The following is a 25,889-nucleotide window of genomic DNA, read 5'->3' as shown; positions in this document are numbered from 1 at the left end:
AACTAGCAGAAGATAATCTATCCTGACCACTGAAGAAGCTGCATTGCTTTAGTGGCATTCTGTCCGAATAAATCCTCTCCTTCGGGGTTTGGCGACTGCCGTGGACAAACTGAACTGAAATGGATGTGGGACCACTTTTCTGGTAATGAGCCACTGCAGACTGTTGCCACAAAGCGGCGTGAGCTGGGTACGTAACACGCTCGGTGAAATGTCCGGACAGCTTGCAATTCGCGTAACGAGTGTGGATGAAACGTTTGTGTTGACGAAACGTGCGACAGACCAGCGGAATCAATACCAACTGCAACACCTGTGCTCCGTGAAAGTGCACGTCTACGCCGGAACAATTTCGGAAGCAGCACAGCATCACCTAAAGCATGGCACAGGAACTACCAGCTTGAAGGCAGCTCTTCGGTGCGCCGCACACCTGTGCTCCGTGAAAGCGCACTTCTACGCCGGAACAATTTGTAAGCAGCACAGCATCATTCAGCACGGCACGGGAACTACCAGCTTCAAGGCAGCCTTCCGGTGCGCCGCACAACCGAAGTGAGCCCTGGGTCATTTGATCGAAGCTGCACCGCGATTGCACACCGCCAAGCACGGCCCACGCAATTTCCGTCGCTAAACTGTGTATCCAAATATATTTCACACGCTTCACTGCAAACCTCGAAGATTCCGATGGTCAACGCGAGCACAGAAACGTCGCCTTAAAATATCCTAGAGGTAACCGAATCACTCCGAGATCCGAGCAACGTAGGGCCGCTTGTCTCTTTCGTGGCAATACCCCCGTCGGTCACCAGCGAAATGCACGCCGTTCCTCCTTATTCTCACCTTGTACCTACGTCAGACACCACGCTGAACTCTGAACTCGCTTTCGACCGGCCTCATATGACGGCTTCCGCGTCTGAAATCAACTCGCCGAGACGAACGACAACCAACAAAGCATCCGACAAGCTCCGGCCCTGCTGGGGCCAGCCGCTGCATGGGCGCTGCCATCTTTCCTCTGACGTCACGTATTTGGTTTGGTCATGTGACGTGTGGTCAAATTTGCGTACAATGGCAGCCTCCTTATGGGGGTCACTTTCGAGTGGAGACCGGAACCCCGGTTTATCGCTCTAAGCCCCTCTACCTCGTTGAAGCAGACGGAAGGCTAAAGAGAGAAGGGGTTTCCCCCTCTCTTCTCCAGCGTTCCGTCCGCTTCCTCCTCCCCGGCCCGTCTTACCCTCGCCCTTCGTTCTTAGGTTTGCACCGACGTCACATCGCACACTTTTGAACACCAAGTAAGAGGAGGAGAGCGAAGCTGCTTTTGTAAGAATTTTGAGTGACAGGTAAATCTTCTATAATCTTCTGGGGGGAGAATAGCGACGCCTGTACAAATCCGGGAGGTACAAAGGAGGGTCCTGATAAGAGGGGAGCTGCTTCTTCCCCTCTTCTTTGGAGGGCAACGGAAATGACGTCCTGTGCAAGCATGTCCAATCTATTCAATTTTAACGCCATAGGTGGCGCTAATTACGGCCCATACGACGAAAAATGGCGGTTACTATTTATCTATCCTTCCACAAACGCAGAGTCGCAAAGCATCTCGGTCAGGTTTCGTGCGGGTTTCGGTATGGTGAGCGTTCTGTTTTGAGTCTGTTTTGTTTACACTCGTGGAACTAGCCTACCGCTTTCCAGCAGCTTTACTTCACACCGAACTTTCAATCGGGTGACTTTTTAAACTGTTCGAGTTTTGCTGCACGACACAAAATGTCGTGACTTGGACTCGCCGGATCTACCAAGATCTCCGCTGAACGCATCGGATCTTGCGTCCATACTGAGTCCTACTTGGGCAAGGTGGTGTGCGCTCGGGGTCCCTTGTACGGTCTCCGGAGATGAACTTCACGGAGGCCTGGAGCGATACCTGTTCGACGGTGGGCGTCGCGGCAAGGACCGGTAACCTGACTCAGCTTCTGCATCTCATCGAAAGCGGGAGGCCCGTCGACGTTCACGACAACCGTGGATGGCGCCCGCTGCACGAAGCCGCGGCGTCGGGCAGCAATCTCGAAGTCCTCGACGTGCTCCTCAAACACAGTAGGAAGTCTTCCCCCTTCCCTCCTCTCGCTATCGCTGTGAAAAGCTTATTGCGAAAGCTACCCAGTCAGCAAAGTCAGGTAATTCTGTCGGCAACTAGAATGAGCTCCTTATCGGATCTTGTAAACAAACAAACAAAGAAACCCATGCTCTCGTTGTGCATTTCTCAAAGCTTATTTCGGTGTTTTCACATGAAGTCAATCTGCCACTGTGTTGTTACAGTGAGTGAGTAAAAAAGTGTTTGGTTTATCAAAAAAAAAAAAAAAAAAAAGAGGCGTGATGAAACTTGCAAGCTTCTGTGCACTCTTGATTTGAGGGTGTCGTGCGAATCTTCGCGATACTCGCTTTCAGCACGGGCCAGACAACTGCTAACAACAAAATGGTGGATGAAATTGCGTCAGTGGAAACACCCTTTGATCTCTCAAACGATCCCCCACGATGACTCGTGTTCTTGCTTTGATGCTGCATGCAGTTACCGCAATGATCAGGACGTAATTAACCACCCGCCAGAAACGTGACGTCAGTTTTCTTTTTCCGTCCCCACGTATTTTCTCCTCCCACAAAGCCCTCCACCCTCTCCACATTAACAGTGCAAACGTTGGTGACGAGGTGACCACCAGCATCACACGCTGATAGTCACTCTTACTTGTTCATGCAAAGAAAGACAAATTCGACGGTGCACAATGTAAGCTGCAGAAGGTACGCGCCCAGCCAGCGAGGCTACCGCAATGGCTGCCGATGTGACATCGGAGCTGTGTTAACGCTGGTCTGTTTCTGTTTTCTCCCCAAAAAGGTGAGACGGACGTCAACTGGCAGACGTACGAGGGCGAGACAGCGCTGCTTCTTGCCTGCAAACGGCTCAATGGGAAGCCTCTCCTCAACACTGTCAACCTCCTGCTAAGCCACACTGCCGACGTCAACATCACTGACTATGAGGGGGATTCGCCGCTTCTGGCTGGTAATGCAGTCTGAGATGATCATTTAATTTTGATTCCGGAATCAAATGCGATAGAGCAGTTTGCTCCCTAACGGATGGAACAGTTAGTTTTCCAATAGATTTTCTGTGGTGGGGAAAGCGTGAGCAAGTGTTTTGCATGCTCAAATGGGGTTACCTGCGTGCAGTTTATGTGAAGGCAAATGTAAATAGGCACAGGACATTAATACAATGCAGGCATTAGCTTTTTTTCGTCAGCACTTGGAATGGTTTGTTTATACTGCGAGGTATGTTTGTGTTTGTGCACGGCTCTCTAAAATATTTAAGTTGTGTGAATGGTTATGCGGAAGAACAGCCTTTTGGAGTTGGCACTGTCATGTTTCCGAGGTCGAACATTCATATGTCACGAGAGAACATGTTTATTGATACTCGGTCGTTACGCCATCTTGCCAGCGTCCTTGTGGCCGCACTGCCCCTGCTTGCTGCCCCGTGCGCCGGTGAGGTGGCGCCCTCTGTTGAGAACGCGCCACAACAGTTTGCCGTACACGACACCTCCCCCTCCTGAGAAGCGAGTCTTTGGCTCAACTAAAGGCTGAGACGTTCTGGTGGTCTCACGGCTCGACCGCTGCGGGTGACTTGAATGGCCTCTTCTGGGCAGGGCGGTTTTCCATTGTTAGGAAGATTTCCCTGAGGCACTGCGTGCAGGTGCTTTCTTGTACGTCGGACATTCCCAGCGGCTGTCTGGACGATGTATGATCTCAGTGTATCTGCTGGTCCAACAACGGTTCCTTGTTGTTGGGTGCCTTGCCTGACGTAGACCACCATACCTGGATGGAGGGGCTCTCTTTCTTGCGTCCTGTGTCGTATATTGTAGTTTTCCGCCTCCCTCTCCCGAATGGCCTTGTTTCGTTGTCGATACGTGGATCGATACATCCACTTTGGTTGCAATGCCTCAGGTATGGTAGGAACATTTGTCTTTAGCTTGCGGCCCATGAGAAGTTCGGCAGGGGAGTAGCCCTCAGGGCCTGGCGTTGCTCGGTGTGCCAGAAGGCCTTCAATGACCCTGTCAGATTTTCGCAGAATGTTTTTGGCCGTCTGGACCGCTCTCTCAGCCTCACCATTGCTCTGGGCATAGTGTGGGCTAGATGTCACATGTTCTACGCCCCAGCCACTCAGAAATTGTGCGAACTCGAGTGAGTTATACTGTGGGCCGTTGTCCGACCTAATGATATCTGGAATGCCATAGCGAGCGAACAGGTCTTCCAGGAAATGGACAACATGCTTCGTCAGTGTCCCGTGCAGCTCTTCAAGTTCAAAAAACTTTGAGTAGTAGTCGACGGCTAGGATGTAGTTTCTTCCTTTGAAGTAAAACAAATCGGTGCCGACCACTTGCCAAGGACGTTCTGGGAGAGGAGTTTGAAGCAGATGCTCGGTTGGTGCTTGGCGGTGCCTCTCGCAGGCTGGGCATCTGCTCCTGTATCAACTTTGAAGTGCACTGGACGTCCTTCCACCGTTGCTGTGATGAACCATGGCTCTTGGTTTTCTTTGTCACAGAGCTCACCGAGGAACACGGCCTCCGCATTTGCAGTTCCTTTTTTTGTGGTGAATGGCCTCTGCTGTGGTTCTCCTCCCAAGTGTTGATGTCCCGACAAGCATACAGTGGCGTAATGCCCGGTCTTCCTGCAGTTGTGGCACTGCTTTCCAGCCGCAGGGCATTGTTTCTTTGAGTGTTGTCGAGTGCTGCCACACCACTTGCAAGAGGTTTGTACCGTCGGATGTCTGACTGGTGCCTTGCCTCCTTTTCGTGGCCCATTTCCGTAGTTCAGGCGTCCTTTTGGCCCTCGCAGCTCGTCTACCGCAGCACCTTGTTCAGCTTTATCGCGCAGCTCGTTCTGTTGTTTTTTTACGATTTCCGAGTTACGTGCTTTCTTTGTGGCGGTCTGTAACGTGAGTTTGGGATCTAGCTGTAACTTCTCGCTTAATCCCACGTCTAAAAGTCCCACAACCAACCGGTCGCGGATGAGGTCTTCCTTCAGCCGACCGTATTCGCACGTGTCGGCGAGCTTGTGGAGATCCGTGATGAACGCCTTGACGGACTCGTTCGCTTCTTGCTTACGACGGTTAAACTTTGCTCTCTCGAATATTATGTTCGTGCAGGGGATGAAGTGTTCCTCGAACTTGCCTTTCACTGTTGTGTAGTCGGCGAGGTCGGCGTCGGTCAGTTGCAATGACGCTAAGATGTCTTCGGCTCCCTTGCCCATCGCGTACAGAAAAGTGTTCACCTGTGTTTCCGCGTCGCGGAGGTGAAGACCCGACACGACACGGTAGCGCTCCCAACGTGCACTCCACCGTTTCCAGTCACTTGGATCGCGAAAGTCCAACTTTTCTGGAAGTTCGATGGCGAACGGGTTGAAGAAGTTCCCGCCATTTTGCTGCTGCGCTGCCGCTGCCCTTTGTGTGGCGATGTTTCCTTCTTCGTCCGGCATGTTGAGTAGTTGGTGGGCGCTCACCGGTCTCTGGACGGCGTCTACTTGTTCTTGAGGTTAGTCGTTTCTTTCTTTTACCGCTGCCACCATGTCATGTTTCCGAGGTCGAACATTCATATGTCACGAGAGAACATGTTTATTGATACTCGGTCGTTACGCCATCTTGCCAGCGTCCTTGTGGCCGCGCTGCCCCTGCTTGCTGCCCCGTGCGCCGGTGAGGTGGCGCCCTCTGTTGAGAACGCGCCACAACAGTTTGCCGTACACGACAGGCACATGTGCCAGTACTTTCTACTGCACCACTGAACGGCATTCATTGAGCTCTAGGACAGAAGACTCCCTAGATGTGCATAGAGCTGGAAGATACATGTGCACTTGCAAAGCTTTCAAAATGTGTGAAGACCTAGTCATGTAGTGAAATTGTGTATTATGGCCATGTTCTCTGTCCGAACGCACCTCTCGTTCATGTGTCATTTGAATGACAAATCATTAATGTAAGCTCCACGTTAAGGCATTGTTTTCCTTCACAACTGCTCATCTAAGACAAAATTTGACTCACTGAGTGCGGGCCAAATAGTGTATGAGTGTGGTTATGTAATCGCATGGACATGCAGTTACCTCAATGCACGCCGTGCGGCGACAGCCACAGTTGTGACTTTTTTGCCAGAACTTCTACAACCAACCCCCGAGATCACAACATCTTGACTCCATGACATGCCACATCCTGTGACGTAATTTGTTGATATGTCGAGACCACTTTTGATGCACGGGCAGTATGAGATGCTAAACATGGCTGTCACAGTTGCATTTCAGGCACCGTGGTTTTGGTGCAGTTAACTGTAAAGGCTGATTCTCACATCTGCGTTAGACTGTGACTGAGTGGTGCCATCTATCGGATAGACCTGAAACACTTCCAACCTGTGCGTAATTAAACTGGAGGTTGTGCGCTATTCATAAGATCAAAACCTATGCACTCTTTATGAGAAATGATCACCTATAACATTGTCGAAATTATTATCAGCCCGTGGTAAAAGAATGGTGCATAAAAGATAATAAAAATAAATACGTGGTTGAGGTGCGTTTCAGGTCTGCTTGATACAGTGCAGCCCACTTATGATACCACTTATAACAATGTACCGCCTATAATGATCAGTTTCTAGAGTTCCTAGACTGGAAATGATCAGTTTCTAGTTCAGATACAACAATAAGCGGCTATAATAATTGAAATTTTGGTTTTTCTCATTATCGTTATAAGTGGGTTGCACTGTAGATGGCGGCAGCGTGTTAAGCAGTTACAGGAGGTCACTACATGCTCGTTCATAGTAAAACAGAAATGTGTGAATCAGCCTTGACGTGCCAGCTTCCGTTACATAATTTGTTTCCGCTTCGAGACCATTTTCGATGCACGGGCGGTACGAGACGCCAAACGCAATGGTCGGAGGCGTGCCCCAGGCATTATAGTTTTGGAGGAGTTAACTTTAATGTGGGGCTTCAATACCTGTCTTTTCCCTTACGACAACTCGCGCTGCTCTCATGCGGCACCGCAGCCACGCGGTCATCGCAGACGGAGGTGGTGCAACTGCTGCTGTGCGTGGGAGGCGCCGACGTGAACGTGGGCGACTGCGGCCACTGGTACCCGCTCCACGAGGCGGCGTCCCGGGGCGACCTCCCGACGCTCCAGTGCCTGGTGGCGCACGGTCGCCAGGCCAGGCTGGGGGTGCGGGACGAGTGCCGCATGACGCCCCTCTTCGCTGCCGCCCAGCAGGGCCAGCTGGCCTGTCTCCAGTTCCTCCTGGACACTGCCAAGGACAGAGGTGAGACCGCCCGGAAGCTGCCCTGGCGGCACAGCGCACGCAGTTTGTGGACGTCCTCTGGATATCTTGACGTTCTGTCATGTCTATGAGCGGTTCTTTGCCACTGGGGGAAGGGGACGATGAAGGACAAGGAAGAATGGACAGAAGCAGTTAGTTGTTCACTGAGCCTAGCATAGGCTCCAGTATTAAAGCACAACGACAATCCATGGGTGTCTTAACATCTTGCGGATTATAGTTTCTCCGACTGGGTTCCAAGGAGCCAAAGAGTTCCTCGGAGCACCCTTAGGGGTTCTCCAAGTTCCCAAACTTCCTTAATGGCACCTGCGTCTAAGTAAAGTGCTTTCCAAGTTTAAAGGGAAGCTACGGAGCTTCTTGGAAAAAATGAGCTAGAAGTGAATTCTAGTGTATTTTTACCCCGTGAACCCGAATACCCAAACCATTTGCTGCGTAAGTATTGTTAAACGCGCGAAAGACAGTCGCTGTCCGTGACGTCATCGACGGATCTTTTGGCTGCCCAAGGCTAGGGGGGCGGGGCTTCAGCCCTATTTTGAAATTGCTCTTGTGGCTCTCTGGCGCGTCGCATTGAAATATAATTTTGATATCTGTTATTCTAAAAACCAAATGAATGCAATTCAAGCGTTTTTTCTCAAATGTAGAAGTGCCCCATCTTCCCTTTAAGCTCTAGTTTAGCAAGTGTGAGTTGTCCACAGAAGCATACTGGGAAATCGCAAGAGATGGCCCACCCCGAAAGGGAACCCACCCCTGTTTGTGGCTTGATTTGCTATTTCATTTTAAACACCGAAAGATAGCCCACTCCTAGTAATCATAGTGTTTGGATCAATGATGACCTTGGCGTAAATGCGTCTAGTTAGCTATGGCAGGATATAAGCCAACACTGTTGACTGGGAAGTACACTCATCTTTGCTTCATTTCCCCTCGCCGCAATGACAAGTTTGACAAAGACACATGATCCAAAAATAGCATTTTTTTGAACTTTACTTTATTGCACACTGAAAGTTGGCCCACTCCTGATTTTCACCCAATCTTTTATAGATTCTAAGTGGGCTACCTCTCGGAATTTTACGGTGACTATGAGCCAAACAGCCCCCTAGTATGTGCATTATGGTTTACAAGGTCTGTAGGCTTCTACACTGCTGTACTGCATCACTGCCAAGACCTGTAGGGGTTCCTTGAGATTGAAAGGTGAGAATCCCTGCCATGGATGTCTTAACATCTAATAGATGTCCTAACCCACTGTGAATATCCTAACGTTCCATGGACGTTTTAACGTTCCATAGATGTCCTAATGTTAAATGAATGCTCCAATGTTCCATTGATCTCCTAACATTCCATGGATGTCCAAAACTTTTATGGATGTCGTAAAATTTCATGGATGTCCAAAACATTCCATGGGTGTCCAACACTCCACAAGTGTCGTAACATTCCATAGATGCCGTGTGGATGTTTTTAGGACATCTCTGCCACTTGGTGGAGAAGGAGGGAAGTGCTTCTGACTCCATCCACATGAGAGTGTAAGCTGAATTCAGGTACCAGGGAATAGTTAAATTTTTGCAGCTTTTATGCATTTCGTATGACACACAGTAATCTGGTTGTCTGTTTAGCCATACCGGCTCTCGCCAGGAAGAACAGGCACTTTTAAAACTTAGTCGGACTGTCTTTCATTCATTCATTTGCAAAAGCTTTGAGTGCAAGTCGGTGTATCTGGAAACTGATTCCACTAGTAGCGAGCCAAGCTGAGCCTCGAGAAAAATTCCTGAGGAACTGATTTCACGTTTCAATGTAATCTCTAACTCAGAGCTTGTTCATAGATGTATGAATGCTTATTCATGGCTCTGAGAGATCTAATGACAACTGACTTTTCGTCGACAATACAATTGGAACATTTCTGCAAAAGAATGTCGGGGACAAGAGGGAAATCTGCTCAGGGGTTGATGGCCTCGGGTGGCCTCTTTGCTTTCTCTTGTCGATGTTGATGACGTTTCAACTTGCAGGTCAAGAGACCCTGGTGGACAGGGGTGCGGAAGACAAGGCAACACCCTTCATGATAGCGGTGCAGAAAGGACACCTTGACTGTGCCACCCTCCTGCTGAAGTATGGTGCCGACCCCAACCGCAGGACCACCGACAACATCACTGCCCTGCACTTGGCTGTACAGTCCAAAACCGCCGAGTGAGTGCCGCTTAGCTGTAGTGATCATGCTTCTACTTTTCTCATTGTCGTAGCAATTGCATCAAGATTTGATTGACGAGGCAGCAGAAGGTCGCTTATGGTGGCAACCAGAAATATTTGATGGAACTCCACAGTTGGGGACCATAACAATGAATATATTTACCAAATGTACAGTTATGGATGAGTTCGCATCACAAACTCCAAGCGAAGAAAAGCCTCTCCTTTGTGCTCATGCTTTCTTGCATAGCTCTTTTTGAGTAGACGTAAAACCGATAATACAGCGTAGACCGCATATAACGTATGTCGCGGAAGTCGCGAAAATCCGCACTATAAGCGGTACCGCACTATAACCAAAACATCAATTTTTCAGGCCAAAATACATGCCATGAGACAACTTACCTTTGTAAAAAAATTTATTTTATGTTAGATGAAAAATAAAGCTTAGTTTGAGGAAAGTCTTTATTTCACCAGACTAGTGCACTTCTTTCTCGAGTGTGTCCCACATTTTTAAAGAAATGAGCGACTTTTGCCTGGCGCAGCCTTTAAACGGCGTAGCGGGTTGCGGACGGACGTCGCGAGCGTTCAGTATTGCTAACCCTAATCACTTTTCTCCGGTGATGAAAACGCGTGAAAATTCGCATCCTTTATACGGTACGCGCCAGTAATACCTTCAACTTGAGCACAGGCATGAAATGCTCTAAATAAGAGGTCCGGATGATGTTCGAAAACACAAATGCTTGGAAAGCACCACTGTAGTCGAAGTAAACAAACACGACGACACGGGCGTTTCTGCCGTCTTGAGAGTGCCGCCACGACATCGCCGCACGAGTAGGTGGATCTTCCCTTCTAGTAAGTGCTGGGTTATCATAGCAACACACGACGAAAATTCAGTCAAGGATAGCGCTTTTACGTGGAACGATGAGCTTCCACTACGCCGTCTACGTCGACGATCACGACCGACGCCATGTTTGCGGATAGAAGAAGCCGGTCCGCGATCGGCATGCAACGCGCGCGAACGGCGCGAACATTTTTCCTCGACTTGCGATTGGTCTGTTGTTGCGGTTGTTTCCGACGCAGCGGAGGGACGCACGCACGTGAACGACACGTGCGTGCATTTTTTCGTCGCTATGGCAACTGAAGCCTCTCTTCGCTTCTCCCCGCTTCTTCGAGCAACCTCCTTGCCCCGCGAGTGCCGCTTGCGGCTAGCGCTGTCGCGCCGTTATCTAGTGTCGCACAGGGAAGCGTGCTCGCTGCGCTGGTCGGTCGGCGCGGTCGGCGGGCTGTTCCAGAAACCGCACTATAACCGGTATTTCCCTTCGCGCGCCTGCATTTTAAGCAGTGTGTAATTACATGGAGTTCTATGGGAGGCGAACAGGTGGTTTAAAAAAGCCGCGTTATACCCGGTCCTGCACTATAAGCGGTTACGTTGTAAGTGGTCTATACTGTATAAATCGCAAAGGGACAGACAAGCACATAAATTAGACAGGACAGTGCTATACTTACAGCTGGCATTTTAGTAAAAGACCTAAGGAAGTCCTGGTACAGTTCCATTGACACGGGTCTAGGGAAATTTCTGAGGTGCAGACCATCGTAGCTTGTAGGGATTCCCGTGCCAGTGCACCCTCTGTGTCGTTGTTGGACAAAGAACTGCTACACCTCTACCACCTTACATGATATGTTATAAGATTTTTTGTTTTGGTGGATGATCTTCTGAAACTTCATTCTTCAGTCTTGGCTAACGTCCGTCTCATGAAATCGTGACCCCTGGCGCCTCGAAGGGCAACTCGCGGCTCAGTTCTTGGCTTTCCGTCCTCTGTTTCGGGGGTTGCAGCTGCCTGCGGCTCCTGCTGGCCCAGATGGACTTGAAGAAGGTGATAGACGGCTGCCTGCTGCCCTTCCAGAGAAGAGAAGCTGGCACCACACCGTCCTCCGAGGAGCCCATGATTTCCCCGCTTCACCTCGCCGTCGAATGGCGCAGGCAAGTCGCACATATCTTTTGTTCCTTGGCCCTAGGACGGTAGTTGAGTCTTGACTAGACGTTAATTCCCACATTTGTGTTTGAGTGAGTAGCGTCCCTAGTATGCATTTACGATAAGAGAACAGACTGGAATGCTGCTGCCACCTCTCGGGTGGCCCTGGAACTCTTCTGATATACTGTCGAAACCGGTTATAACGAAGTCAATGGGAATCAGAAATTGCTTCGCTATATCTGCTTCTTCATTATGTATGAAATCATACAGATAACAAAAAAAAAAAAGATAACACGGGTTGTCACGGGCACATGTTTATTGAGCCTGCAGAATGCAGTCGAGGCGTCCCTGCAAGCATCGTCTGCTAGATCCGAGCCGCTTCTCGCCAACTGCGAGAAGCTTCGATCGAAAAAAGATCCTGCTACGTACGGACCGTGTCGGCAGATGCGACGGCCCCGTGGAGGATGCCGATAGTGAACTGCATTGTTTACGTTTATGCGCGCTCCGTCGAGGATGGCACGCTTTTGATTCAAGGAGATTGCCTCCGTCTTCCCCGTCGAGGTGCCGGCTGTGTCGGACTCTCCATCATTGAGTGGCAATGATCCACCGAATCGGTGCTTAGGCAGAGTAGACTTTTCGTGCGAGAGCACCCTCACCGATCAGACGCCGACACGGATCACGAAGCAAACAAAGAAGCGCGCATGGCACCGAGTTCGTGCTCAAGCTTGCTTGTCGTTCTCTGGAGAGCCTAGATTTAAGAGATTGAGCAACTGCTTGATTGGGGTCACATGGTTTGTGGGTCGCGTCTGCAAAACGAGTTGCAGCATGCAAGGAGTCAAGACTCAAAAGCATTCACCTTCTGCAAACGTGTCCACCTCACCACCAAGTTTCCTCGCTACGCTGGCCACGCGACAGTCAAATGAAGGCGTACTTACTGCTCTCTCTCTCTTTTACATCTAGGCTCTCTCCGTTATTTCCCGCCGGTACGTTGTTGCTAGCACTCCGAACGTCCCTCTCGGCATGCCACGACGGCTTCTGCGCGTGCGATGCGGTAAAGCCGCTTCCCAGATAAAGAGCGAGGAGCAGACGACGTTTCAGAGACTGCCGCCGGCGAATCATCTTCTGCAGCCTGTTCCGGGTGGCTCCTTGGCCGCGGCAGCAAAGTGTGGTGGTCTGAGACATAAACATTCCGAGTTTTATTCTTTTTTTAAATTATCACAAAATTTTTCTTCGGTCTATCTGCAAGAGTTGCTAAATTTCCTTCATTAAACACAGACACTAATGCATTGAAAAAGTGCGAACGGGAATGAGAAATCATGATTGACTCGCCGTAGCCGCTATTTCGTTATAACTGACTTCATTATAACCAGTCTTGATATTATGTGTAACCAGACTGAAGGTTTCGCGGTATTTGCAAGATTGGATCTATGCACTGTTTATGAGAAAATGGTTGCTTGCGACAGTGTCAAAGTTATTTAAAGTCTACGGTGAAAGAACGATGCGTAAAAGAATCTAAGAAATATACAAGGTTTTGTTTTTTAGGCTTTACAGATTTGTTTTTAGAAAAAAACAGCGAAGGCTATATGGAAGGAGGGAGAATTGTAGTATTATAGGTAATACCAGGACTGATGTATGGGGACGACATAGCACTCATAGCAGATAACTAGGATACATTAGAGGAACTAGCTGGAATATGTGGAGAGGAAGGGGACACATTGGGCATGATTTTTGGTAGTGACAAGTCTGGAGTAATGGTGTTTAACGACGAAAAGAGGGAATCCTGAGGATATAAGACCATGTAGGAATAGACCATGTAGGAAAATACAAATATCTGGGAGTCTGGCTCATTGAGAGAAGGAAATATCTAGAAGAATGTGAGGAGAATATAATTAGAAAATTTTAACAGAAATTCGTCAATTATGAAGCTTAAGGCAATATGGAACTATAATAGATATGAAGTGGTCAGGAGTAAATGGAAAGGAGTGATGGTGCCAGGACTGTCTTTTGGCAATGGGGCACTGTGCATGATATCAGAAGTTCAATCAGGATTAGAAGTTCAACAAAGAAGTGTGGTCAGATTGGCACTGGAAGCACATGGAAAGACACCAAATGAGGGATTACAGGTAGACATGGGATTGTCGTCTTTTGAGATCAGGGAGGTAATTAGTAAGTTGAAATTTGAACAAAGGTTCACCAAAATGGATGATATGCGGTGGGCACGGAAGGTATTCAAGTATTTATACATGAAAAGTTTAAACACAAAATGGACTAACCGAACCCGAACGCTTACATTTAAATACCTACACACTAGTGATGAGGCTGATCAGACTACTTCAGTGGTAAAGGGGGTGAAAGAGGCAGAAAGGAGAATGTGGGAGGGAAGGATGCAGGAAATATCAGCTCTAACAATGTACAGGTCACAAAATCAGGACATAAGATAGAAAAATGTGTTTGACAATTCTCTGAGAAGTTCTTTACTGTTTGAGGGGGCGAACGGGAGTTCTGAGGACAAGGACGTATAGGGATAAATTTCAGGAGACAGACACATTATGTGCCACATGCCATAATGAGAGCGAGACACCAGAGTATTTGGTTTCGGAGTGCACAGGGCTTCGCCCTGCCTTTCCCGAGGGGTAACAGATTTGGCCGGGGCCCTGGGCTTTGCTGGCTGGGATGGAAAAACGGAAGATAAGAGGATTACAGTCCCAAAGAGGCAATTAGAAGATTGGTGGAAATTATCTAGGGAAAATTGAATGATGTACAACTAATTAGCACAGTTGGGGACAGGTGGGACAGAGGAAAATTGGGACTCCCTACAGCGTGGCTCCAACCCAAAGTCTCAACCCTGTCCCCAGTGGGTCCGATGCTGGGGTGATTCCGACTAGGTTTGACCAGAGGAAAATTGGCGACTTCCTCACTGGGGGGGGGGGGGGGGGGGGGGGAGGGAGGGAGGGAGGGAGGGAGGGAGGGAGGGAGGGAGGGAGGGAGGGAGGGAGGGAGGAGGAGGAGGAGGAGGAGGAGGAGGAGGAGGAGGAGGAGGAGGAGGAGGAGGAGGAGGAGGAGGGAGGGGGGGGTTGATGTTTTTAGTTCTTTCGCTTGATCCCTCAAAGGTCATCCTGGTGATATCCTGCACTGCCTGGTGATAGAGGGAGAAAATTGGCTTTGAATGGCAGGAGGAATCATATGCTTGCCTTTTTAGACTTGAGCTAGGTGGCGCAAGCTACCGCCCATTACAAAGGGTACATCCATTAACAACCCTCTATCCTTTGTCTAATCTAGGAAAGTTTGGCAAAACTCCGGCTTTACTGAATCCCAAGATTCGGTGCTGAATTTTAGTCCATCATTATAAAATTTGTGAGCTTTTTACTTGGGAAAAATGAGCATGTATAGTTCCAATGGGACACTTGCTAAGCATCTTTAGAAAGCACTAAATCAATCAATTTTAGAAAGTCTTGGAGCATGTGGGAAGCCTGGTGGAAAGCTAAAGTTAGCACTCTTACAGCAGGAGCAAGGCTGCCGGTACTATAAAGAGCCCGTGCAGTTTTCCCGTCTCCTGTCATCCATGTTTTCTCACCGCCAGCCTTCTGCCTGAGTGGTAGCAATAGCGCACTACTGCACTTCCCATGATCTGTCTTTCTAAAAATTGCTTAGTTAGTAATTTACAGTGACATTCAGCAAGTTTCTAATGAGAATCAAGTTTATTTTCACTATTTAAAAAGTTCATTAACGAATTTGAGCTAATTGTTTGACTTCTCGTAACGATTAGCCTTCTATATTATGTCCTCTTGGTCGTATATTCGACCTGTGCAGTCGCGTTAATGTAACTTTCACAGCTTGTGTAAAAGAATTTTGTAAAGCCTAAAAAGAGGAATCCCTTTATATGTGCACTCAAACGCAAATGTGGTAACCAACCTATGAGGGGGCTGCGCGACGATATTGGATAGGAATGCTTTTCACTTTACATCAGCTTACTGGCACTAGTGGGACCCAAGGATACTCCAACGCGACGCCACTGACCAAGAAGCATCTTCGTCATGGTGGAATTTGCAGGATAAAAACGAGCCTTTTTTTTTTTTTCAGTCTCTCCTTCGCAAAACTTGATGACGAAGCTGCGGTACAACGTCAACAACGCGATCCCCGGGATTGCGCCATCAAGCTTTGCGATCCCCGCTGTGATGATATTTAAATTTAGCTCATTACAGTGGACAGGAGCACTGCATAGGTGTTTGATTGTGGCTCGTGACAATGTCTTGACATGCATTTGGTTATTGGCTCGTGCCCTAGTGCTAGGATGACGGGAATAGCCACACTTTAACAATGTGTGGAACTCGGCACTCACCCTGTGCTTTGCCAACCCCAGCACGTGGCTATATGAAATAACATTGGCGGCACATAATCGGCTTCAGATCATGTGGCAGCTTTTTCTTGCTGTGATTTGAGGGGGTAAACAGTGTTCATTTTCCTCTGATTTTTCATGAGACTCCTACTGCTTGGAGAAAAAACAAACAAAAAAAACAACAATGTGTTTGGGTTATAAATATTAAGAAAGAGTCCTGAGCTATATTTATTGAAAGTAGAAAAATTGTTGCATTGCCCCTTTAATTCTTTAACCGTTTTTTTTTCCTTGATTTTTTTTATCCTAAATAATTTTTTTTTCTTTTTATTGCACGTGTCTCCACAATCAGTCGCCATCCTTAGAAACGTGTACAGTAGAAGCATATGTTGCCATGTCCGAGCAGCGCAGCAAACTAAGCTCTGAACGAGCCTGGGTCGTCCAAAACAGCCAAGGGGCGAGGTAGGGTGCCTGGACAAGCTACACTCGTCCTAAAGTGATTTGGGGATGGCTCTAGGTAGACGAGCTAGGCTTGTCTAAAACGGTTAAGGGGTTAAGTGCACCTTTCTGTATTCGCACTGATAACTTTGTGCACATATATTCGATTGTCACTGCCCCCCCACGCCTGTGTCTGCAGCTACGAGTGCTTGCGGGAGCTGCTCAGAGCTGGGTTCCCAGTGGATGAGCTGCTCCTTCCTGTGACGCTGCCATCGCAGCGCCTGCCTGTCAACGCAGCGCCGCGCTGCGAGACGGCGCTCTCTTACGCCGTTTTCAAGCAGGACCTCACCTCCATGGAGATCCTGCTGGACGAGGGGGCCAGCCCAGATGCCATCCTCCCGGAAGCCATCAGCCCCGTCCTTTCTGGTGGGTACACTGGGAACCAGAGCCCTTTCTATTTGAAGACTATCTTTGCGGCATGGAATATGCGGATGACCAGAGCACTTTCTGCTCAAGAACAGTCTCTGCACTATCGGCCACACAGATGACTAGAGCCCTGCAGCACTTTCTACTCATGGACTCTCTGCGGCATCAACTAGCAGATGACCAAAGCACTCTCTCTACTTGAGGACTATCTCTGTGTCATCAGCTATGCAGATGACCAAAGTACTTCCTTCTCGAGTACTGTCTCTGCGGCATCCACTATGTAGATGACTGGAGCCCTTTCTACCCTAGGACTGTCTCTGCGCCATCAACTACGCAGGTGGCCAAAGCACTCTCTACTCGAGTGTTGTCTCTGCAGCATAGACTATGCAGATGACTAGAGCACTCTTCACTCAAGGACAGTCTCTGTGGCGTTGACTATGCAAACGAGTAGAGCCCATTCTACCCGAGAACTGTCTGCACCATTAACTATACAGATGACCAAAGTACTCTCTACTCGAGGGCTGTCTCTGCAGCATTGAGGTTCCCTTTTACTCTTGGACACTGTGTACACTCAAGTGGCACTTGATATGTAGAGTAACTATATTTGCTGTGCTTGCCGTGTGCTGTGATGAGGGAACTTGTGCCTACTAACATAAAAAGAAAGTAGTACCATGCATCTTGCATGAACGATGGAAGGGCGACTGGCCAGAAGTACCTATCGCGTTGGAATCACCAAGTTGACCACATCTTCCTGAAAGCCTCGCAGATGCTTGGCTTCCTGCGTTGCATTTTTAAACTTGTACCCCCTGTCGCTTAAGGGAAGCTATGGAGCTTATTGGGAAAAATGAGTTAGAAGTGAATTCTTGTGAATTTTTACTCAGTGAACCCAAATACCCAAAGCATTTGCTGCGTAAGTATTGTTAAACACGAGAAAAACACGAAAGACAGTCGCTGTACGTGACGTCATCGACGGATCTTTTGGCTGCCCAAGGCTAGGGAGGCGGGGCTTCAGTCCTATTTTGAAATTGCTCATATGGCTATCCGGCACGTCGCATTGAAATATAATTTTGATGTCTGTTATCCTAAAGGCCAAAGGAATGCAATTCAAGCGTTTTTTCTCAAATGTAAAAATGCCCCCATCTTCCCTTTAACAAAAAAAAAAATTTTTTTTTTACACATGTTTGTTTTATTTGTGAATACGCTTGTGTAGCTTGGGACCGTTACACTAAATTTCCTACACAGAAATTTGAAAAATTTCAAAAGTTAGCCTTCAGGTTTCTTTTAGGAATTTACAATTGGCAACTTAGTATGATTGAGTGTAAACAGAGGCTCAAATTGGCAATTTTTAAATCTTGGGCAAATCCTTTGTTTCAAATTCTATTACAATGTTTATTGAGAAAACAAGCCTGCGTAGATAAAAATAAATATTTAAAAACCTTTTTCTACACATGCATGCTTTTTTTTTTTTGTGAAAATTGCACATGATTGGAACTCATTTCCATCACGCAAAGCCACCATCACATTTAATGACTTGACATGGTGAGTGTAACAGCTTCAAAAAACGAGGACGATAAAAGGAAAAGACACGACAGGACAACATTGTCCTCATTCTTTGAAGCCGTTACATGTTAAACTTTTACTAACTCGCCCAGTTCAACACCTCATTACATTCAATGACGCCTTTTTTCGTGCACTAGGTAGTAATTTTTGTTCTCGTGTTTTCTTTTTTTTCCGTGAATTCCCCCTTCCTCCCCCCGACTCTAATGCCATATGGCAAAACTGGCTACTTGAATAAAGGTAAAGAAAGTTACCGCCGCTTTTGTACACGTGGTACATCCAGGATTGAATCGGAACACACAACGATGGCCAAGAACGAGCTGGAACTTTCCAGAAGAGCACAGATTAATAAAAGAAGGAACAGGGTCGAGCAAGGTTTGAACGCCGATCCTCCACGTGGCAACCACGTGCGTTGCCCACATTTAAGCAATGAAGTGCTTAAAGGCGGACCAGCAGAAATATTCTTCCGCCTGGCGGAAATTCCTCCTCGCCCTCTTTCTTTCGTGTATTGTAGCACGGCGAGGCGAGGGGAAAGGTCCCCTTTTGCGCCGGCTTCTTCTGAGAGGATAAGCCGAGAAAATCTCCATGCTGAGTGACGGGCGATGGGTGCGGCAGCAGCGACCTCGTGACTTACAGGTAGCTTCAGATCCTATCGCGTAATCTGCCCCATTTTTCGGCGCTCACCAAGCCTAGCCCCTCGGGTGTAGGTTTTTGCGGAGCTGCAAGTCTGCGCCCGCGCACTCACCGAATTTCAGCTGTCGAAGGTCTTTGGTTTTGCCCGTGGCAAAATAAACACATACTTGAGAGCTGCGATGCATCCCCGCACCCATTGAAGGAACGTTTCATAGATATTCTCGGTTGATCAAGGAGCTCAAAAGACATGCGCGAGAAGTGGTGACTTGAATATGTAAGGATGACTTACATCTTTACAAAACATTCCATCTTAAAAAAAAACGGCTTATCGCGCTCAAAACTGCCTCAAATTAAGATTGATGGAAAAGAAAGCGATGTACCAGGCGCGGGCATCTTTTAGAAGGTCTTTGTTTTCTAGCAACGAGCACAAATATTATGTGCGTAACTTACACAATATGATGGCCAACGAATGTACGTGACATTTATATTTACGCATCCCAGCAACCACATGAAGTGAGAAGACAGCAATGGTGTGTGTCGATACTAAAAAGGTTTATTGGATCGTCTTTAGCTCTTGGATAACCGCACCCTACGACAATATATAAGCTATAACCTTTCTGTGAGCATTCTTGATCGAGTGCAGCTATCGAAGCGTCTGGTGTTATAGTTCAACGTTGCTTAAATCGGTGCTATAGAACGTGCTGCCACTTTAAAGTATTATTGAGGCATTAAAAATAAAAAAATAAATAAATCAAATGTAGCCGATTTTTTTAACATGATACGCGTTTGTAATTCGTCTTTGCAAACACATTTTAGGTATACTGCCACACAGCACGGACAAACTATTGCCGGTCTTTCTAATTTTGTTTTTTAGAAATAAATTATGTTTAGAAAACTGTCAATGCAACTATCCAACCTAAGTGGCAGAGCTCAGTGCTAGACAATACATGTTGCTGGGCAGAAATAGTAAATAGCGCCGATGTCGCGTTCGGGCTAAAAGTGCCACGTAATGCACGCGTACCGCTATAAGTGCGTCCGTACATTTCATCGAACGCCGTTTCATCAAAGCCGTTTCATCGAAGCCGTTTCGTCGAACACCGTTTCATCGAACGCAGTTTCCTCGAACGCCGTTTCAAAGAAGCCGTTTCCTCGAACGCCTTTTCATCGAACAACCTTACAGTGTGTAATATTTAGGAATTTACTTTAATTTTTATACACAACTTCATCTAATTCTCTTTTTTTTTTCTTTTGTTTCTGTTTTTATATCACTGGGTGCAGTGACGAGATAAGTTCCATCGTGAACATTTCCTGCTTCGAGAAGAAGCCTCCATGAAACAATGACCCCTCTCCATGTCACATAAAACAATTAAAAATGAGGCAAAAACAGAAAGCACGGACACTTAAAAGTGTTCTAAGTGTCTGTCCTTTATTTGCAGCGTCGTGGTTTCAGTCATATATGTATATGAGTAAAGATTTTCAGTAAGTCGCATACCCAATTGTTTTTATTTGTTTTTATGCCAATTGCTTTTATCTTTAGTAATTTGACACCACCTTCAAAACAATTTCACAAGTGACTACCTTAGTCTTAACAAATGCAAGGTGAAACATCTATAAAGCACTGTTATGCCCCAAAACTCGGTACAGAGCCATGACAGAGAAATTCGATGAAACGGCCCTTAGCGATTCGATGAAACGGCGTTCGATGAAATGTCCGTTCATTCGATAAAACGAATTTCTATAAAATGGCGAAAAAGTGAGGTTCAGGCTTGGTCGGAGATAGCTACGGTTACACTCGTACGCTTTTTCAGTTCTATCTCGCATATATAAGCTTCTTGCTCAAATAAACATTGGCATCTGACTTTTCGCTCATCTTGGCCTTTAGCGCGACTTTTAACAAGTTCTAAAACAGTCAAAGCAAAAGTGATTTAATTAGCTCAGGATTATAGGTTGAGCGAAATATTTACAAAGTTCGAGGTTCCCTGAGTCGTCTTTTGTATTCAATCCGCCCCCCCCCCCCCCCCCCCCCCCTCACCACCACTTCCTTCCTCTAAATAAACAACGTAGGTTATATTATGAACCACCAGTAATGGAGCGTACTCGCAAAACGTCTCTTTGGCGTAAGAAAACGTAAGAAAGGCCTTGTTTAAATGTTCGAGCAATGAACTGGTCTTCTTACTGTGCGTGACACAGCTAGCACGAACACAATATTGACATTTCTACGCAAGGGCCATGCAGAATTTAGTGTAGAACAAATTGATGCCTCGTAAGTTGGTGCCCAACGGAAGCACTCTTTTTACCGAATTGCTTGTTTAAATATAACAACTTTTCAACCATAAAAATAAAACAAAATAACACCACTTCTTTGGGGGCCACTGAATTTACTGATTCACTCCGTTAGCATTGATTGTGCAGCGGTATGCGTACATTATGCGACACTGTTAGCGCAAACACGACATCGGCGCATTTTGCTATTTTCCCCAGCAATGTATCGACTCGCACTAAACTCTACCGCTTAGCTGGGATACTCGCATTAACAGTTTCCTAAACATCATTCAGTTCTAACAAGAAAAAAAAAAAGTGGGAAACACCGGCGATTGTTTGTTTGTGCTAACTGCGTGGCGTAGGGTACCTAAAAGTTTTTTAAAATGCTAAATACAATTCTGTGTCACGTTAAAAAAATTGTCTGCTTTTGCTTTAGTTTCTTTGAGACACACAAATACTTCGAAGTGGCGGCCCGTGCTATGGTACCGATACAAGCAACGTTGAACCATAACACGACACGTTGGACTCGCCAAAAAGGGTTTTAATATTGTCTTTTCCGCTCCATAGCCACACTCGATAAAGAATTTAAAGAGCGAATCTAGCTTACATTTCGTTCTGGGGTACGGACCGTACGGTTATCTAAGTGGCTAAAAGTGACCCACTAAAACTTTCTAAAATTGACATCCACCCTTGATGCCCTCTCACCTCAGGTGGTTGTTGGGAATGTGTAAATATGAATTTCATACATTTTGCTGGCCATCATGTTCCGCGAGTTAGGCACACAACAGGGCATTTTAGTAAATCGTTTTCAAAGGCCCGCTGCCACTTCAGGCGCGTGCTTCAGAGAATGCATCGAAGTGGCAGCGCGAGCTTCCGCTAAATATATGTGGCCTGAAAACATAGTCTGCTAAAGTTCTCCAATAATTTGTGCTCGCTGCTAGAAAACAGAGAGAACTTCTAGAAGATTCCCACGCCTGGTGCATCGTTTTCTTTTCCATCGATCCCAATTTGAGGCAGGTTTGAGCGTGATAAGCCGTTTTTTTTTTAAAGATGGAATGTTTTGTGAAGATGTAAGTCATCCTTACATATTCAAGTCACCACTTCTCGCGCATGTCTTTTGAGCTCCTTGATGAACCAAAAATATCCATGACACGTTCCTTCAATGGGTGCGGGGATGCATCGCAGCTCTCAAGTATGTGTTTATTTTGCCACAGGCTAAACCAAAGACCTTCGACAGCTGAAATTCGGTGATTGCAGCTCCGCAAAACCTACACCCGAGAAGCTAGGCTTGGTGAGCGCCAAAAAATGGGGCAGATTACGCGATAGGATCTGAAGCTACCTGTAAGTCACGAGGTCGCTGCTGCCGCACCCATCGCCCGTCGCTCAAAATGGGGATTTTCTCGGCTTATCCTCTCAGAAGAAGCCGGCGCAAAAGGGGACCTTTCCCCTCGCCTCGCCGTGCTACAATACAAGAAAGAAAGAGGGCGAGGAGGACTTTCCGCCAGGCGGAAGAATATTTCTGCTGGTCCGCCTTTAACTGTGGGAAAACACAGTTCAGCACTTTCCCATGCTTACGGAAATCCGTACGTAAAGGAACATCTTCCAAACCGGGCTGGTTTCTCTTTGCGGCTGTCATGCAGCGCTCATCAGCCCGACAGGGAGGGAGCTGCGGCTGCTGTTTGCCCGCGGCGCCCGGCTCAACTACGAACGTTCCCAGGGTTGCCCGAGCAACGAGTGCCTCCTGGTGACCCTCAACGACTATGGGTCCTTCGTGAGGGTACTCAGGCTCGGGCTCGACCCCAGGCTCTGTCTTGGAGGGGACGCGGACACTGAAGGAACCTCGTCCTCCATCTTCCTCAAGTAAGCACCTGGCGTCGCTTTAAAAAGATGCTGAACCGAAATCTGAATTCCCCAAAACACGCGGCAAAAGCGTGCAACGGAATCCTACAAACACCAAAACATCACTCATACAGCGATATCTCGAACGGACAACCGCATTTTTAAGAAAAAGAGGCGCATTCGGCAGGAATGTTTGATATCATGTTTCTCCGAGAAGGGGAGGGAACGGCCTCGCATCTTCTCCGCCCCGCGGCCTTCAGGGAGTGAAGCAAAGAGAGGAGAAAACTAGGTATCTTGACGTCACGCGCCTCGTCGGCCTGGTTCAATCTCGACTCCTTTTTCCAAAAATATGGCCGTCCATTTGAGATATCGCCTTACTAATGGTGTTGTAGGGATTGTAGCGTCCCGCATACATCTCCAGCATTGTGTTTTTGAAATCCAAATTTTGGTTCACCATCCCTTTAATATGCACAGAAGCAGGAAAACATCACTTGGTACAGACCTTGTTGTAAAACAATAAGGTCTGTACCGCGTCATTTTACACCTGGAGCTTCATTTTGCACGAAAGCACTGTCGTCGCGCGTTCTGTAAGTGGTAGAGAAGTTGACAAGCACTCAAAGAATGCGAACTCGCTGCAGCAAAACGAGCCCGCTTAATCTGTCTTCTGCTTTCTTTTTCTGCCCTTCTGTTGCCCTCTGTCTTGTCCTTGCTCTCGAGGTCACTGGCGTCGTCGTTTGATATTACCCCCCACCCCAGGGTGGAAACCAATTGAAGATCCTTTTGCACTGTTTTTCTCTGTCAGCTGCCTGTTCCACCCAGCAGAGAGCCAGGAGCACATCCTCGCCGTGTTCAAAACGCTGCGCATGTTCCTCAAGAGTCCCACATCCATGAAGGACCTGACTGTGTCCGGTTATCGTAGGGCCGCAGCATTCTACGGGTCGGCCCTGCAGGCCGACGCTTGGGAGCCGCTGCTGAACAGCCTTGGTAAGCCCGTTGCCTATTGTCTCTTAACAAAACACGGAGCTCACCTTTCCCCACGCTATTTTTTTTAAGTGTCTCGATAGAACATGTATATCAGAAACCACACTTAAAGGCCGACGTACAACCTTGGTTTTCTGCAAGAGAGATTATCCTCTTAGTGCTCCCTCTCTCCTAAGCTGCAAGGGTAGTCAAGTTGGGGCAAGGTAAAAAAGTGGAGAGGATGCAGAAAAGGAGAAGACGGGCAAAAGTCGCAAAATGTACGTCGGTCTTTAAGGAATTTCAGTCGCTGTTATACGTTACTTTTCTCAACCACAAATGTTTCAAGGATTGGGGGAAGTGATACGGGACCTCATCTGCTGGGGGGGGCACGAGGCGGTACTGAACAATTGCAGTGACAAAAGCGTAAATGAAGAAAACTAAATGCTGGCAAACCAACTTTGCCATCCTGAAAAAGAGAACAATCAACTCTACTCACTTAGTGTACCTACATGGTTTTGTCTACTTAACTTCGTAAGGCAGCCAGCATCAATAAAAAAAAAAAAAACTTTAATGCTCGGCTTGACTGATGGTCTAAGGTTTCAAGGATCCCAAAGGGTCCGTGGTGGATTCCCATTTGAGAACCACTGCACTAACTCTGTGGGTTGACAGTCCAGCAGTATGATCCGAAAAATTGGTTGGCGACAGTAAACATTGCGGTAGCATCTACAATCACTTGTGTGAGTAGACGGCGAAGAAACCAACTTCCACGTTCCTTGGAAGACTGCATTCTCAACCTGGCTACAATGTTTTTAAAAATTGTTTTTGGTTGCACTTTAGAATTTAGTTTATCTCTTATTTTCACCCAGTTCACTCTTAATTTTAAGTGGGCTATCTCCCGGGATACTAAAGCAGACAATACTTGCATTCTGCCTGTTCACGTGGTAGGTGACATGACTGCTTGTACCAAGTGGATGCGTCATGCGTTGAAGCATTGGTTTTTCATTGTGTCTAAAGCAAGATTGCACAAAACATATTTGGCCTTTTGGGAAACGGATGACGTAGAGCCGTTCGTTAGTACTTCCCATTGTGAATTCATTTGTTACGTTGGAATGATCAGAATCGAGAAGAGTTGCTTTTTAAGTTTTACTTAGGGGAAGGCATGCTTGAGAGAATTGGGGTACTGAGGGAATGCCATGTCACATGCGAAAATCTACGCCATACAGGCTTGTGGTCTCGCATCCAATGGTTATGAGGTAAACACTCAGAGGCATTAGCGACACCTACATACCACATTTGAAGAATGTGTCGTACCTCTTTACATTCATCATTTCGTTTCCTTTCAGAGCAACCACTTCCATTAACATTTCAGTGCCGCGTCAGCATGAGGAATCATCTCATGCGCGTCCACGGACACTTTTTCGAGGAGGTCATTCCCAAGATGGTGGTCCCACAGTCCATCCTGGACTTTGTCTTGTACAGCGAGTGCGGACCGGTGGACATGTGGACCGCCTCGGGATGATGACTGAGCACTCCTGCTGCATTTGCTGCCCACTCTGCCATTCTTTTGCTCGTCACACAATAGCCTCATTTATTTATTTGTGTGTAAAAGTATTCTTGTATACCCATGTATATAATAAATATTTGAAACTGTTGACCTCTCATGCATATGTTGCTCACTCTGCTTGTTCCTGTGTACCGTAATATCCCGAGTCACCGCCCATCCCCGAGCCATCGCCCACCCCATTTTTTGGGCCAATATCGATTTCCGAAAAAACACCGAGTCATCGCCCACCCCTTCAAATACCCCAGCGCGGACTCTGCGATCCGCGAACACTCATCCTACCCGAATGACGCGGCCGCGGACCTTACAGTTGGAGGACGTCCGTGACAAAGTAAAACGAAGGAGGGAAAGACACTTCTTTTTGTTTACGCATTTCCTCCGTGAGCGACCCCAAAGTGGTCGTGTATCCGTGCTGCGAAAAG

The 25,889-nt window shown here is 47.4% G+C and overlaps 1 protein-coding gene across 1 annotated transcript; it reads left to right on the top strand.

Annotated features, from left to right (window-relative positions):
• Positions 1-1,555: 1,555 nt before the first annotated feature.
• On the top strand, positions 1,556-25,560 carry LOC8032702 (ankyrin repeat and SOCS box protein 3). The gene is made up of 9 exons (XM_029992598.4): positions 1,556-2,067; positions 2,861-3,025; positions 7,032-7,298; positions 9,311-9,488; positions 11,320-11,466; positions 16,429-16,655; positions 22,748-22,967; positions 23,749-23,930; positions 25,250-25,560. Exons 1-9 carry the CDS (start codon positions 1,869-1,871, stop codon positions 25,423-25,425), a joined length of 1,761 nt encoding a protein of 586 aa, XP_029848458.3. The 5' UTR covers positions 1,556-1,868; the 3' UTR covers positions 25,426-25,560.
• Positions 25,561-25,889: the final 329 nt, after the last annotated feature.

This window comes from Ixodes scapularis, unplaced genomic scaffold (assembly GCF_016920785.2).
Source record: "Ixodes scapularis isolate PalLabHiFi unplaced genomic scaffold, ASM1692078v2 PGA_scaffold10__122_contigs__length_95168666, whole genome shotgun sequence".
NCBI lineage: Eukaryota > Metazoa > Arthropoda > Arachnida > Ixodida > Ixodidae > Ixodes > Ixodes scapularis.
The sequence above is the reverse complement of the archived record's forward strand: the minus strand, read 5'-3'. Positions and strand labels throughout refer to the sequence as shown.